At 42.0% G+C, this 15,132-nt stretch overlaps 2 protein-coding genes across 4 annotated transcripts in view; both read right to left on the reverse strand.

Annotated features, from left to right (window-relative positions):
- Nucleotides 1–885: 885 nt before the first annotated feature.
- Nucleotides 886–2,544, reverse strand: LOC140581978 (uncharacterized). The gene is made up of 2 exons (XM_072705985.1): nt 1,731–2,544; nt 886–1,067 (listed from the first exon to the last, which is right to left on the reverse strand). Exons 1-2 carry the CDS (start codon nt 2,278–2,280, stop codon nt 886–888), a joined length of 732 nt encoding a protein of 243 aa, XP_072562086.1. The 5' UTR covers nt 2,281–2,544.
- Nucleotides 2,545–4,381: 1,837 nt separating this feature from the next.
- The window catches only part of LOC111844188 (voltage-dependent calcium channel gamma-4 subunit-like), a 75,785-nt gene continuing 65,034 nt past the window's right edge, over nt 4,382–15,132 (reverse strand). For all 3 annotated transcript variants that reach the window (XM_072705592.1, XM_072705593.1, XM_072705591.1), the window contains 3 exons: nt 11,284–11,367; nt 9,128–9,268; nt 4,382–8,987 (listed from right to left, as the gene is read on the reverse strand). In XM_072705592.1, coding sequence (XP_072561693.1) covers nt 8,131–8,987; nt 9,128–9,268; nt 11,284–11,367 — 1,082 coding nt within the window. In that variant the 3' untranslated portion in view covers nt 4,382–8,130. The remainder of the gene's footprint in view (nt 8,988–9,127; nt 9,269–11,283; nt 11,368–15,132) is intronic.

Below are 15,132 nucleotides of genomic sequence, written 5' to 3' on the forward strand. Positions count from 1 at the left end.
TCTCGCTGGTTTCTGCTAATTAATTTTAGCTCAGTATCACTCTCTGTGATGCCGAGGGACACTGTTGTTACTCTGCTGCTGCGCATGTGAATGGAAATAAGAGATGTGAGCTGTTGCCCCTCTGTTGCATAGCGAGCCGGCTTGGGTCCAGTAGTCCACGGGCATCCCACACTGAGCAGGAGGAGAAGCAGCAGGCAGTGACACACAGGTGCTATAACATGCCACAACTGACCCTATGGCAACAGTGCTCTCAAATAGATTGCTGAGCATAAGCATGGTCATGTTTATCAGGGAATTGCTTTTCCAGGCTTGACTTTTCATCTCATAGCATTACAGTGACTTTCTGCTCCTATATATAGTATTTCATTATTGAATTGAAATATATTTGAACGAATGAAATAAGTAATTCATGCTTAAATATTAAAATCCAGCATGGCTGCCCAGCTACAATCAATACGAGTTTGAGGCAAGGGAGGCTGAGAAAGAGAGGGGCTTTTAGCTTGCACGGGCTCCCCATGGCCCGCGGCCACTGTCACAACACCCGCTTCTTACCTCATATGAAATCCCAGTGTTCTCAGCTGTTTCTATTCATTGTTAATTAGCTCTTGTATTTAGTGCTTCCGTGTCCGTCTCACCCCTGTCCGGTCATTGACGTTTGTTTGCATTTAGTTCTGTGTTTTGGTGTTTCCCTATATAATACCCTGTTTACCCGATTACACGGTTGTTTGTGCTGCTTGTCCAGACTCCGATCCATAGCAGAATGACCAGACTAAGAGACAAGATGCCTCCCCTCAGCGAGGCGGAATACTTTGATCTGTTAGATGAGGTAAAGTACTGGCTTGGACAGCCCGAGGGAAAAGAGGACCCCACGGCGCGAGCCATCACTCACCGGTTGAGGGAGATACTTGAACGGATCTCCCCTTCCGAGGATCCGCACCTCGCGGAGGAGGTGCGGATGCATTTTACCCGGCTTAGAAGCTGGGTTGCTGAGGATGTGCTCCGGCAGGTGACCATAGACTGCGGCTTCCTTCCTCCCTTGCCGTGCAAGCTGCCGGACCTCGCAGCGCCTGCTCACGGGAAAAAAAAAAACGGAGGATGCACTGAGCGTTTCCATAGGGGCTGTCTCAATCTCCACCATTTCCTCTAAGGCGTGCCAGCAGGAACCTGTCGCCCGTCTGCCTGTTGTTGCTTCGCCTGCGCCCGAAGCCCACCTGCCTGTTGTGTCTGCTCCGCTCCCTGTGGTTCCTGATCCCCTGGACCCTGTTCCTGCTCTAATTCCCATAGCCCCTGCTACTGTCCCCAAGGAGGTCCCGGACCATCGGACTGACACTCCTCCTCCATCTCCAGGGGGGGAGGAGCTTGACTGGGATCCCTAGGGGATATCACTGACTGCCCCGGTGAGCCCCTCTGGTGGGTTGCCCCCACCATTGCCCCAGCGTGGCAGATCCTGGCCTGGACCTCGACTCTCTGTGTCCAGAAGGGGGAGAGGACACTTGCGTAGGGGTCAGGTCCCACCCGCCCTACCCCCTGGCTCACCTTCGGTCCCCCTGGCTTTGGCTCGGCGGTCGCCTCAGGTTGCTCTTGTGGCAGTCTCGTTTGTCGCCTTCAGTCCTGCCTCCAGCGGCTTGGCGGTCACCTGTGGTGCCCCCTGCTCTGACTCAACGGTCGCCAGTGCCTTCGCTGGCTGTGGCTGCACCTTCACCTGCCTCGGCTTTTAGCTCCCTTCTCACCTCCTCCGGTGTCCCCTTCTGCTCCGTTCTCGCCTCCTCTGGTGTCCCCTTCGCCTCCCTTCTTGCCCCCTCCGTCTGTTCCTCCGTCTTCCTCCGCGCCCCCTTCGTCGTCCCCTCCGGCTCCTACCTCGCGGTCGCCTGCCACCCATGCCGCTTCTGCCTCCCGCCAGCCGGGGTTCCCTCCGGCTCCTTGCTCCCCGCCACCCTTTGCTTCCCTGCCCCTTGTGTTTGCTCCGCCCTTGTTCCCTCCTGGTCCCTTTGTTCCTCCTGCTGTCCTTTTGTTGTCCCCCTCCTTGGGTTCTGTGTTTCCGTTTTTGGTGTTCCTGTGTCTCTCGGTGCTCCCCTTTGTCTGTCTGTCCTGGTTGTTGTCTTGGTCCCTGTTTTGCGTGTCGATCCTGTTTCCCATGGTCCGTTGATGTTTTTGCTTTTGGTTCCCCAGGTCCTGTCCTGTGCTATCCCCGGTTCCATCCCTTTGGTGCACCCGGTGTTTTTGGGGGGGTTCTTTCATGACCTGCTCGCCCAGTCCTCCTGTGTGCCACGCCCCCTTCATACCTCATGTGAAATCCCGGTGTTCTCAGCTGTTTCTAGTCATTGTTAATTGATTCTTGTATTTGCTTCTGTGTCTGTCACACCCCTGTATGGTCATTGACGTTTGTTTGTGTTTAGTCCTGTTTTCCTAAATAAAACCCCATTTACCCGATTACACGGTTGTTTGTGCTGCTTCTCCGGACGCCAATCCATAACAGAGATTAAAAGACATGCAGCAAGGTTAACTGGCTTCTTTAAATGCGTGGCCTGCAATAAACTGGTGTACAGTTGCAAGAAAAAGTATGTGAACCCTTTGGAATTATATGGATTTCTGCACAAATTGGTCATAAAATGTCATCTGATCTTTCTCTAAGTCACAACAATAGACAAACACAATCTGCTTAAACTAATACCACACAAATAATTATATGTTTTCATGGTTTTTTTTTAACACACCATGTAAACATTAACAATGCAGGTGGAAAAAGTATGTGAACCCCTAGGCTAATGACATCTCCAAGAGCTAATTGGAGTCAAGAGTCAGCCAACCTGGAGTCCAATCAATGAGATGAGATTGGAGGTGTTGGTTAAAGCTGCACTGTCCTATAAAAGACACACACCAGTCTTTGAGTTTGCTTTTCTCAAGAAGCATTGCCTGATGTGAACGATGCCTCATACAAAAGAGCTCTCAGAAGACCTACGATTAAGAATTGTTGACTTGCATAAAGCTGGAAAGGGCTATAAAAGTATCTCCAAAAGCCTTGATGTTCATCAGTCCATGGTAAGACAAATTGTCTATAAATGGAGAAAGTTCAGCACTGTCACTACTCTCCCTAGGAGTGGCTGTCCTGTAAAGATGACTGCAAGAGCACAGTGCAGAATGCTCAATGAGTTGAAGAAGAATCTTAGAGTGTCAGCTAAAGACTTACAAAAATCTCTGGCACATGCTAACATCCCTGTTGGCGAATCTACGATACGTAAAACATTAAACAACAATGGAGTTCATGGGAGGACACCACAGAGGAAGCCATTTGAAGCATGTTTCAAGCACGTTTGAAGTTTGCAAAAGAGCACCTGGATGTTCCACAGCACTACTGGCAAAATATTCTGTGGACAGATGAAACCGAAGTTGAGTTGTTTGGAAGACCCACACAACACTATGTGTGGAGAAAGAGGCACAGCACACCAACATCAAAACCTCATCCCAACTGTGAAGTATGGTGGAGGGGGCATCATGGTTTGGGGCTGCTTTGCTGTGTCAGGGCCTGGACAGATTGCTATAATCGAAGGAAAAAATAATTCTCAAGTTTATGAAGGACTTTTGCAGGAGAACTTAAGGCCATCTGTCCACCAACTGAAGCTCAACAGAAGATGGGTGATGCAACAGGACAATGACCCAAAGCATAGAAGTAAATCAACAACAGAATTGCTTCAACAGAAGAAAATACGCCTTCTGGAGTGTCCCAGTCAGAGTCCTGACCTCAACCTAATTGAGATGCTGTGGCATTACCTCAAGAAAGCGATTCACGCCAGACATTCCAAGAATATTGCTGAACCGAAACAGTTCTGTAAAGAGGAATGGTCAAGAATTACTCCTGACCATTGTGCAGGTCTGATCTGCAACTACAGGAAACGTTTGGTTGAGGTTATTGCTGCCAAAGGAGGGTCAACCAGTTATTAACTTCAAGGGTTCACATACTTTTTCCACCTGCACTGTTAATGTTTACATGGTGTGTTCAATAAAAACATGAAAACATATAATTTTTTGCATGGTATTAGTTTAAGCAGATTGTGTTTATCTATTGTTGTGACTTAGAGGAAGATCAGATGACATTTTATGACCAATTTGTGCAGAAATCCATATAATTCCATAGGGTTCACATACTTTTTCTTGCAACTGTACCACTACCATGTCCTGTGTGCTTCTTTGGGTAGATTCCAGGCTCTCCATGACTCTGGATAAGAGGTTGGTAGATGACAGGATGCATATGTATTCATCAGTTTCTCTCATTATGGGCTCATTCATTCACCAGAAACATTATTGGTGGATAAGAAAACATCCTGTGTTTAAACTCTTCACATGCACAAATATAATACTGCAAAGAGGAAAAAAACAAAACATGTTAATTAGAAACCTTTATTGCTAAAGGTTGTGCAACTTGACAATTGAACTACTGTTTTATTTTGAGCTAGCTAGCTAGTACTCTAGCTAGAAAGCAAGCAATGTAAAACACAGCTAGTCGGCTGTCAGAAAAAATCAAATGGTCAACGTTTCTCATGGTAACACACATTTAGCCACCTACAACTTCTGTATTTTTACGGAAGCAACTAGGCAGTTGGCTCATCAGGGTTTCAGGTTGCGCAAGTTCTCCACCTTTCGCCAAAACGGCAGGGAATAATGTAAATTATCAATATTACTGACATGAAAATAATGCGAACGGACGCATTTCAAGGACTTATAAAGTAGCTTCCTAGTAGCTTATGATATTGTGGTAAACTCACTCTCTGTGCCTTTTGCTTATGTGAGTAGGGGTAGAAGTGATCTTTGCCCTTAAAAGCCGCCTTCACACTGTCTTTCGTAATCTCAGCTGCTTACTTGCATTGCTTGTCACCTTTACACCAGTACAGAAAGTTAAACAAATAACATTGCTACAATATGAATGTATTTTAACAATTATGATATTTTAGCTTTTCAAACAGACATACTGTAAGAAAGAATGGAAGTCTCTTGGTGTCAGCTGAAATTCATAGCCCTCCACATATCGTACTTCTTAGACCTTGTAAATCACATCTAGTTGTCTAAAAGAAAGAAACAAAATCATTGGTTATTCAAAGAGGATACATTATGCTTTTCTGTTTTTTTCCATTGTCCTTTAGTGTGTTATATAGCTTTATGTGCATGAAAACAGTCTGCAAAGTCTTAAGGCCTAAAATTCACATCAAAAGGAGCAACTGTTACGAGAGATACCACTCTTCTCTGAAATGAGAATCTTCTCTTCCTGAAATGCCTTGTTAGAATTCCAGCCCTTACTTCTGTGACATGATGAGGTCACCTCATAACACAATCCTTATTGCCCACATACCTGCTAGGATCTGTCTATAGAATGCAAGACAGAACATAAGAAATTTACAAATGAGAGGATGCCATCAAGCTGATTTGGGCAGAATTCAAATAGCTTGAAGTTGTTAAAATCTTATCTAACTCTGATTTAAAGGAACCCAAGGTTTTAGCTTGCACTACACAAACAGGTAGACTATTCCATATCTAACTACACGCTGTGTAAAAAAGTGCTTTCTTAAATCCAGTTTAAAATGTTCTCCCACTAATTTGCACATATGGCCTCAAGATATTGTATTTCGGCTCCCCCTTTGAATCTGGTCCCTTCCAAGGTTTTTTCCTTCTAGGGTGTTTTTCCTTGCCACTGTTGCCTATGGCTTACTCACTGGGAGTATTTGAACTAATATTAAGTAACTATTTGGTTGAACAGCATCCATACCTATTAGAATCTTATATAACTGGATCATGTCCGCTCTTAGTATCCTTTGCTTGAGACTGAACAGATTCAGCTCAGCTAACATCTCCTCATGAGATATTCCTCTAAGACCAGAAATCATTCTTGTAGCACTATGTTGAACCCTTTCTAAGGCAACAACGTCTTTTTTAAGGTAATGTGACCAAACCTGCATACAATATTCCAGGTGGGGTGTTACCAAGGAATTCTTGTAATCTTGATATATGTAATCTTAGTAATCTTAGCATCTGCACACACCTAGAAATGTAACCCAACATCCTATTGACCTTTTTAATTGCCAATAGGATTTCCAATAGGCAATTAAACAGGGGCAAAACTTGTAGGGCAAGCTGATCAATCAGAGCACACTGGGCTGAATGTGGATGGGGCTGAAAGCTCAAACAGAGTGTTTCAGACTGTAACACTCAAGCATGTAAATCTATTCTACTAGACCCCAAAAATAAAATTAAGAAAAGTGGAATAGAGCCCAATAGTTTCCCTTTAATATTCAGTTAACTGTATGCTGTTTGTAGATGTGAGAAGTGTTTCCAAAAATCCATAATTTCCTATCAAAGAAAAACTTACTATTTACTATTTAAATACTATTCGTGATTATAATGGATGAACATCTACGCAAGCAGAAACCCTCTGATACAACTTGTCGTCCAGCTTTTATTTCACTGTTGTGTGACAACATGATCTCCCGTAACTTAAATGTAATATTACTTTCATTAAAATCATTATTCTTTTTTGGCACCATGAACTGTCCCAAAGGATTTGGTGCCATGAATGCTCTGTTACAAAGGCTGCTGTCTGTAGTACCTAGCTACCCTAACGAGTAAAAAGAGGACCCCTCAGGGAGATCCCTCAGTGATCCATGCATTTGAACACCTACAATCCACAAAATGACAAAAAAAAATGTTCCAAAGGCACACAGAAACTGTGGTAAGACAACAGATTAGAAGATAGTTCTGTAACTAAACATATTACAAATGAACATATGATAATTCATTAACACTAATGTACCAGCATTGTCTTGGATAATGTGTTTAAGAGCCCCTCAGTCATGTTTTGTTGTGGTAGGTAATGTATGCATATGTGTACATGTTATGTTTGTGTGTATATGTGTACAATGTTGATACCACCATTAAAAAATTATGTTTGCGTAATCAACACCAAGATGTACTTTGTTTTCTCTGTTTTTTGTTATTCTCCTGATTGTTGTCGTTACATGATTTGAATAATTGTGATGGCCCTCCAATCATACTACTGTTCTCTTAGACTTTCAATCATTTTCAGTTCTGATAATAACAATAAGAATGAACCATGACTTGATTATTACTGGCATAATTTAGGGCTGGGACATTGATAGTTTCAGTACAGCTAATGGAATACTCTCTTAAGAAGCTAATTTCACTTCATAACAATTAAAATGTACAGAAATGATAACGTTCTTAGCTAACAAGCCAACAAACTTATTTTTACGGATTATGACTGGTGAGGTAATACATCCTGAGGCAATGGTTTTAGGAATTACTGCGGTCTGTTTTATTGGTGCTATAGGTACAGGTTTTTATTCAAAACCAGTTAAGAATCCTTTAGTAGCTTGACAGGAAAATGTTTTTTTTTTGCATGTTTTCCTGTAAAATCAATAAATGTCAATACATAATTTATCTTTTGGTACTACACCAGGAAAGTGTAGAGAAAAATGGTATGGCAGCCTATTCCTGGATTTCCTTGGGGCTCAGTTACAAGTCAATCTTTGTTGAATTACAAGATATAAACTGGGAAAGAGAGCAGTAATGTGTGTGTGGTGGTCCCAGCCCTAACAATAGCAGATTAATTCATAATAAAATAGTCCAGCAGAAGAGTTTTCAGACAGTAACAACAAAATGTCAGGAAAAATTAAATTCAGATTTAAATTTCACAAAATAAACCTCTACAAAATAATCGTATTTAATAACATAAATGCACCTAACTTAGATAAATGCACAAATGTTGACACTAACATCATCAGGTTTTGTGTCATTGTGCAAGAAATCACAGTTATAGTATATTCTCAATTTAAAAAGAAAAAAAAACTTAAAAATGCATCATTAAAAATTAACATTCTAATTACAGAACAACCCACTAATAAATTCAACAATAACAACAACAGTAATATGGAGATACTCAAAAGTTACAATCATACCACATAATGAAAAATTATGAAAAAGTTTCACTATAAATCATTTTTAGATTAAATTCTTGTTATTCTTGTTGTTATTAATCTTTTCCTTAGTCACACCTCTGCATTCACTGCATTATTCTCAGCCGATTGTTGCTCACTGTCTATGATTCCAGCCTCGCTCTCTGTATCTCTAAACTGGCGTGGTCTTCCTGTTCAGTGTGTTGGTGGTAGACGCCTCCCTCTCTCGGTCTGCTTTTCCGAGCCTATCCAGGGTGCTCATGCCCCTGTCTCTCTCCATTGTAGATGACAGCAGAGGTGGGGGCTGAGACGATGGGGCAGAGGAGGTTGAGGTATTTAGAGGGGTGTTGGAATTGGAAGAATTCTGGACTGATAAAGGGTTGTTGGACTTGGAGAGAGAAGGCAAAGTACCCCCGAGGAGAACCCCGCCACCACCTCCACCCCCCTCTTTTGGAAAACAATTATGTAGCTGGTACAAAGTGGCTCGATCCACTGTCCCATAGACTGGTGGTGCCCCTAGAGTGCCCAAACCTACCAGTTTGGGATCCCTCGAAAGGGTGTACATGGAGATGTCACCCCCTAGGGCGGAGTGCGAATGGGAGTGAGGGTTGGGTAGGGTGGAGACAGACATGGGCCCTGCTGGCCCCTGAGACAGAATCGCCGAGGGGGTTATACCAAAATTCTTGCCCCCTCCCCCAACGGGGGAGGGGTCACGGGACCGTGAGGGGTCAGTTGAGCGTGAGCTGGAGCGGGAGCGATGGCGGAAGCGGTAGCTGGGCAGGCGCAGCATGGCATGGGTGGTGCTTTTGAAGAGGTCTGTGCGTGAGCGACAGCGAAGCTCCTTGTTCTTCTCAATGTAGATGTTGACGGCCAGCACACCCACCATTTCCGCCAGGATGAAGGACAGGCCCCCAAAGTAAAACGACCAGCCATAGGAGTAGTGCCACTTCTTGTCCTCATCCTTCTTGGGGGAGATGTCGCTCAGCGCTGCTGAGATGTAGACGATGACACCAATGATATTACTGAGGCCTGGAGGATGTGCAGTTTGAGGAACAAGAAGCAGAAAGACATTTTAGGAGAAGAAGAACAGTGATAGAGTGATCTAATTAACATGACGACTGTAAATGAAGACCTGACAAAGCCATAGGGGACACAGACTGCTACATCACCTGCAGCCACAAAGAGAATGCCTGCCCCCAGAATGATGTTTCTCTTGCTCTTGTAAAAGCGGCTGGCAGCCACACACACCCCCCCCAGCAGGAGGAGTATGGCACTGAGGATGGGAAAGATGCTGGAGGCTCGCACCACCCCTGCAGAAATGTAATGAAGTCCTCAGTCCAAGTTTATTATAATGTGCATACCATTTCCTGGTTCTAACATTACTCAGGAGACTCCATGTTAGTATGGCATTTCTTCCTGAGATTTGGTGGAAGTCCAAGAATCATCTATATTCATTGACAAAAGTCTTGTTACATAAGGACATAGTAAATTAAAAAGACATATAACTTCATTTCTAATCAATCAATTGTTACAATAAATGGATCAATTTAATGCCAAGGGCTTTCACATTAATAACTGGGTGCAAAATGAAACAGTCAAAAAGTGTCCTGATGTTCACAGCTTGTTAAAGTCCATAACACCTGTTTTAGCAAGGACAAAAGTCTTGTCATGTCTTTTAATGATTCAATTAGAGGTTCTCCTGTGACAAATACTGAAAATAACATAATCCCAAGTGTGTATAAAAAGAACCCCAGCACACCAGACCTTCACTAGAAGTGCAACCTGACTTCTGACAACATGCCGAAGATTCAACCACAGACCAAGTCTGCTGCTGAGGTGGCAGACATCGTTAATGTATCCAAACATCAAGTGAAGAGGATTAAAAAATGATATGAAGAAACTGGTGATGTTCATGACAAGCCCAGGTCAGGCAGACCCCGTAAGACAACTCTTCAAGAGGACCCTTTGTTGCTTCGAAAGTCCAGGGCCAACCCTTTTTCAACTGCAGCAGAGCTACATCAGAACTGGTCACCAGAAACCACTGTGTCTACAAGAACAGTTTCTCGAATTCTCGAACGCAGTGGTCTCCATGGCCGAATTAGTGCTCAGAAACCAGCATTAACGAGAACACAACAAAAAAAGCGTGTTGAATTTGCCAAGGCCCACAGCTTGCAGCAAGGATGGACAGTGGCAAAGTGACAGAAGGTTGATTTTTCTGACGAATCATCCATTGAACTGCATACCAAATGCCGCAAATACTGCAGGAGACCTGTTGGAACCTGCATGGACCCAAGATTCATCCAGAAAAATCATGGTTTGGGGTTACATCCAGTATGGGGGTGTTCGAGAGATCTGCAGAGTGGATGGCAACATCAACAGCCTGAAGTATCAAGACATTCTTGCTGCCCATTACATTCCAAACCATAAGAGAGGGCAAATTCTGCAGCTTCTCATCCTTCAGCCTCCACATTGAAGTTCCTGAAACTGAAGAGGATCAAGGTGCTCCAGGATTGGCCAGCCCAGTCAACAGACATGAACATTATTAGGCATGTCTGGGGTAAGATGAAGGAGGAGGCTTGGAAGACCAAAGTAAAGAATCTAGACAAACTGGTAGTCCTACAAGACTGCTTTCTTTGCCATTCCAGATGACATCAACAAGTTATTTCAGTCATTGCCAAGACATATGGATGCAGTCTTCCAAGCTCATGGAAGTCATACATGTTATTAATTCTTTTTTCCAAGGCACAATGACTTTATGTTCTGATGTTATTGTAGCATGTTTGTGAATTCTAAATAAAGTATATGTATAATTTCTACATTATTTTTGTATTTGACAAGACGTTTGTCCAGGCAAAAGTTGACCTTTCTGTCCAAATTACATGACAAAACTCAATGAATGATGCAAAACTTTATTTTGGTATAATAAGCATAATCTAGAGGGCTCTGCCTTTCTTATAAGCCATTTCTGATTCCAACTGATTAACTACAGGTCAAGTTATTATTTGTTGTTCCTACAACTTTGTTAAGTGACAAGACTTTTGTCATGCACTGTATTCCATCTTAAAATTTCACATGGAGTCATTTCACTGGTGCTGTGTTTCAAGTAAATTAAAAAACCTATCTATAAGTCCACACAGGAATATTTAAGACTAACATAAATGGTCTTCCCATTTCTAAATGGGCTCCCCACCCTTGGTTTTCATTCTTGGTTTAAGTGCTACATGCTAATCTCTTATGTCCCTGAGGCTAGCCAGCTTCTTCAGCTGCCTTGTCTTTAATATCAGTTGAAAAGTGTTATTGGCGCTTTAAATCCTGACTCTCTTACGTAGGAGATACTCTGCCCCGTCGTGGTCATAGTCAGCATCTTCTGGAAAGTGATTTATTTGCGAACACACACCTCTTTTCAAACCTAAAAGAAAGAGAAAGAAACACAGGTTTGTTGCAGCATGTCAACGGCAGACTTGGACAACGCGTCATTTCAGTATGTTTCAGTGTTACATTTCATTGTCTTCCAGTGTGTCATTTCAAGCTTACAATGCTCTTTAATGAGTGTGTGTATTTGGAAGCAGTTACATATTTGCCAGAACTACCTCATCCCCACTGCTGCCAAGCTCAGACATAAGTGAACTTTTTTACAGTAACATTTGTGAAATGATAATCTATTGGCTGGAAGGGTTTTCAGTTAAAAGCAGGCAGAACAATTGTGAAACACTAAAATTCTGCCTGTACTTTAAGCTGGAAGCTGTAGTTCTACTTAACAACAGTGAGTGGGCCAGGTTATTAAATGTGAATACAGGTAATGTAGTTTTTGACAATATTTACACTCCAACTCCGTTTTAGAAATAATTTTTAATAACATTTCTATCAAAAGGAATTATACCAAATAAATGAAAAAGGTGCAAATGGTTAAAAAGTACAGGGCAGATAAGTGAACTCGGGAAGAGTTAAAAAAAAAACTGTTGGAGATCATGCTGGTGAGCTGCAAAGTGCAGAGTGCTCTATATAAGATTCTGTTTTAATGGTTAAAGGATGATAGTATGACCAGTGAATGGAAAACTAATTTTAATTATCACAATGTAGTTCAAGTATAGCACAGGTAATACTGTAAATGACAGGTTTCTTTTAAGAAAATGACAATCTTTTCAGATGAGTGCAATATTAAATGAAAGTTCTGTGACTTTATCAGGGCAGTTGAATGACTGTTATTGACTTAAGTTTGTCATACCAGGCTGTGATCTGTAATCAGATCTGTGGTCACTCTTTATTGGTAGAAGGGTGCATGGTTGTCTGAATTATAGCTAAGCTATATGCATGACACAGCCAAATAGAAAAATACACATGTACACACAAAATTCATATATCCCTAACATTGTGGGGACTCTCCATTCATTTTTAAAGGCATAACCCTAATCGTAATTATGATAACCCTAACCCTTACACAGTCCTAATCTTAGCTATAAATATCCAAACAAAACACAAGGCTTTTGACAATTCTAGTTTTTTGATTGCATTGACAGATTTTTATAAAATAGAGATTTATATTGTAGGGACCTGAAAAACACAATGTGTTAAATACAAGCACGCAGGCACACACAGACAGACAGACAGACAGACAGACACACAGACACACAAACACACATACACTCACCTAAAGGATTATTAGGAACACCTGTTCAATTTGTCATTATTGCAATTATCTAATCAACCAATCACATGGCATTTGCTTCAATGCATTTAAGGGTGTGGTCCTGGTCAAGACAATCTCCCGAACTCCAAACTGAATGTCAGAATGGGAAAGAAAGGTGATTTAAGCAATTTTGAGCGTGGCATGGTTGTTGGTGCCAGACGGGCCGGTCTGAGTATTTCACAATCTGCTCAGTTACTGGGATTTTCACGCACAACCATTTCTAGGGTTTACAAAGAATGGTGTGCAAAGGGAAAAACATCCAGTATGCGGCAGTCCTGTGGGCGAAAATGCCTTGTTGATGCTAGAGGTCAGAGGAGAATGGGCCGACTGATTCAAGCTGATAGAAGAGCAACTTTGACTGAAATAACCACTCGTTACAACCGAGGTATGCAGCAAAGCATTTGTGAAGCCACAACACGCACAACCTTGAGGCGGATGGGCTACAACAGCAGAAGACCCCACCGGGAACCACTCATCTCCACTACAAATAGGAAAAAGAGGCTACAATTTGCACAAGCTCACCAAAATTGGACAGTTGAAGACTGGAAAAATGTTGCCTGGTCTGATGAGTCTCGATTTCTGTTGAGACATTCAAATGGTAGAGTCAGAATTTGGTGTAAACAGAATGAGAACATGGATCCATCATGCCTTGTTACCACTGTGGTGGCTGGTGGTGGTGGTGTAATGGTGTGGGGGATGTTTTCTTGGCACACTTTAGGCCCCTTAGTGCCAATTGGGCATCATTTAAATGCCACGGCCTACCTGAGCATTGTTTCTGACCATGTCCATCCCTTTATGACCACCATGTACCCATCCTCTGATGGCTACTTCCAGCAGGATAATGCACCATGTCACAAAGCTCGAATCATTTCAAATTGGTTTCTTGAACATGACAATGAGTTCACTGTACTAAAATGGCCCCCACAGTCACCAGATCTCAACCCAATAGAGCATCTTTGGGATGTGGTGGAACAGGAGCTTCGTGCCCTGGATGTGTATCCCACAAATCTCCATCAACTGCAAGATGCTATCCTATCAATATGGGCCAACATTTCTAAAGAATGCTTTCAGCACCTTGTTGAATCAATGCCACGTAGAATTAAGGCAGTTCTGAAGGCGAAAGGGGGTCAAACACCGCATCAGTATGGTGTTCCTAATAATCCTTTAGGTGAGTGTATATATATATATATATATATATATATATATATATATATATATATACTGTATATATACAAGCACGAAAGCACGAATACCCACCTCAGATCTGAGGTATATAGACATATAGATGAAGGTGACGACTGAATTGGTGCTGATACATGGATGGATAGATGGACGGATGGCAAAAACGAAGGAAGTTGGAATGGTCACATACTGGCTTTTCCAAGGATGTCCACAAAGCTGATAATAAAACAAAACACAGACACACACACACACACACACACACAAATAGTACAAAGAAGGGTGCAACTTCACAAGTACAGTTATGCATTTACTCAATTATAAAGAAAACACAAGCAGCATGTAAATGATATTTAAATTAGCAAAGACACATGACATTACTAATAAAAAAGCTTCTGGTTTCCTTCGCTTTGTGTATCAGTCACTTATTACGTTTCCACACACTTGCTGAGGATAACTAAGTGCATGCTCTATAACCATGTTTATGCTCATGTTGCAGTTGCTGTTGTAGTTGCAGATAATTTTAGATAATAAAGTTGGCACAAACAGAAGATGTCTGCCATCTATTGAAGATACATAAATAAAAATATTGGCTAAATAAAAATAAGCCAAGACAGATGTTTGTGAGTAAACCATGTTATAAAGCAAAACAATACTACCTTATTATGTTATATACAGATTTTTTGTTATTTTTTTTTTATTGTTTTCCATAAGGCTTTATTGTCACATCCCGCTCCGTACGATCCCGATGTGTGCCACGCCCCCCTTATTACCTCGTGTTCTTCCCTGATGGATCTCACCTGTTGCCCGTTTTCCTCAGCTTGTTTAGTGTATTTAGTCCTTGTCATAGTCAGTGATCCCTAGGTTAGTCATTGTATTGTTACGTGTCGTCCCTTCCTGTCTGCCCTGGTCGTCATTAAAGTCCCGTTTCCCCGAACCTCCGACTCTGTGATCCTGTTTACCCGCCCGCTCACCGGCGTAGCGTGACATTTATATTGTCAAAACCTGAATAATGCAACAGCTATAATTGTGCTTTTTACATGCTGAGTTCACAATACAATTTTCTCACGATTTTTTTAGCAGAATGAGCTGCAAACAAATTTATTCAAAAATATTCCTTTAGTTATCTTTCTAAACTATGCAAAACATGTCCTCTTCTTAACAGTGCAACTAAATAAAACTGAATAAAGAATAAAAAATCCCAAATCAAAATAAGTAAATCTTCGAAAAAAATCTTCAAATAAATAAACTAAGGCTTGCATGTGCATCTTTTTAGCGTGGGCTACCCTTTTAATAATCTTCGCTCAG

Source organism: Paramormyrops kingsleyae, chromosome 23 (genome assembly GCF_048594095.1).
Source record: "Paramormyrops kingsleyae isolate MSU_618 chromosome 23, PKINGS_0.4, whole genome shotgun sequence".
NCBI lineage: Eukaryota > Metazoa > Chordata > Actinopteri > Osteoglossiformes > Mormyridae > Paramormyrops > Paramormyrops kingsleyae.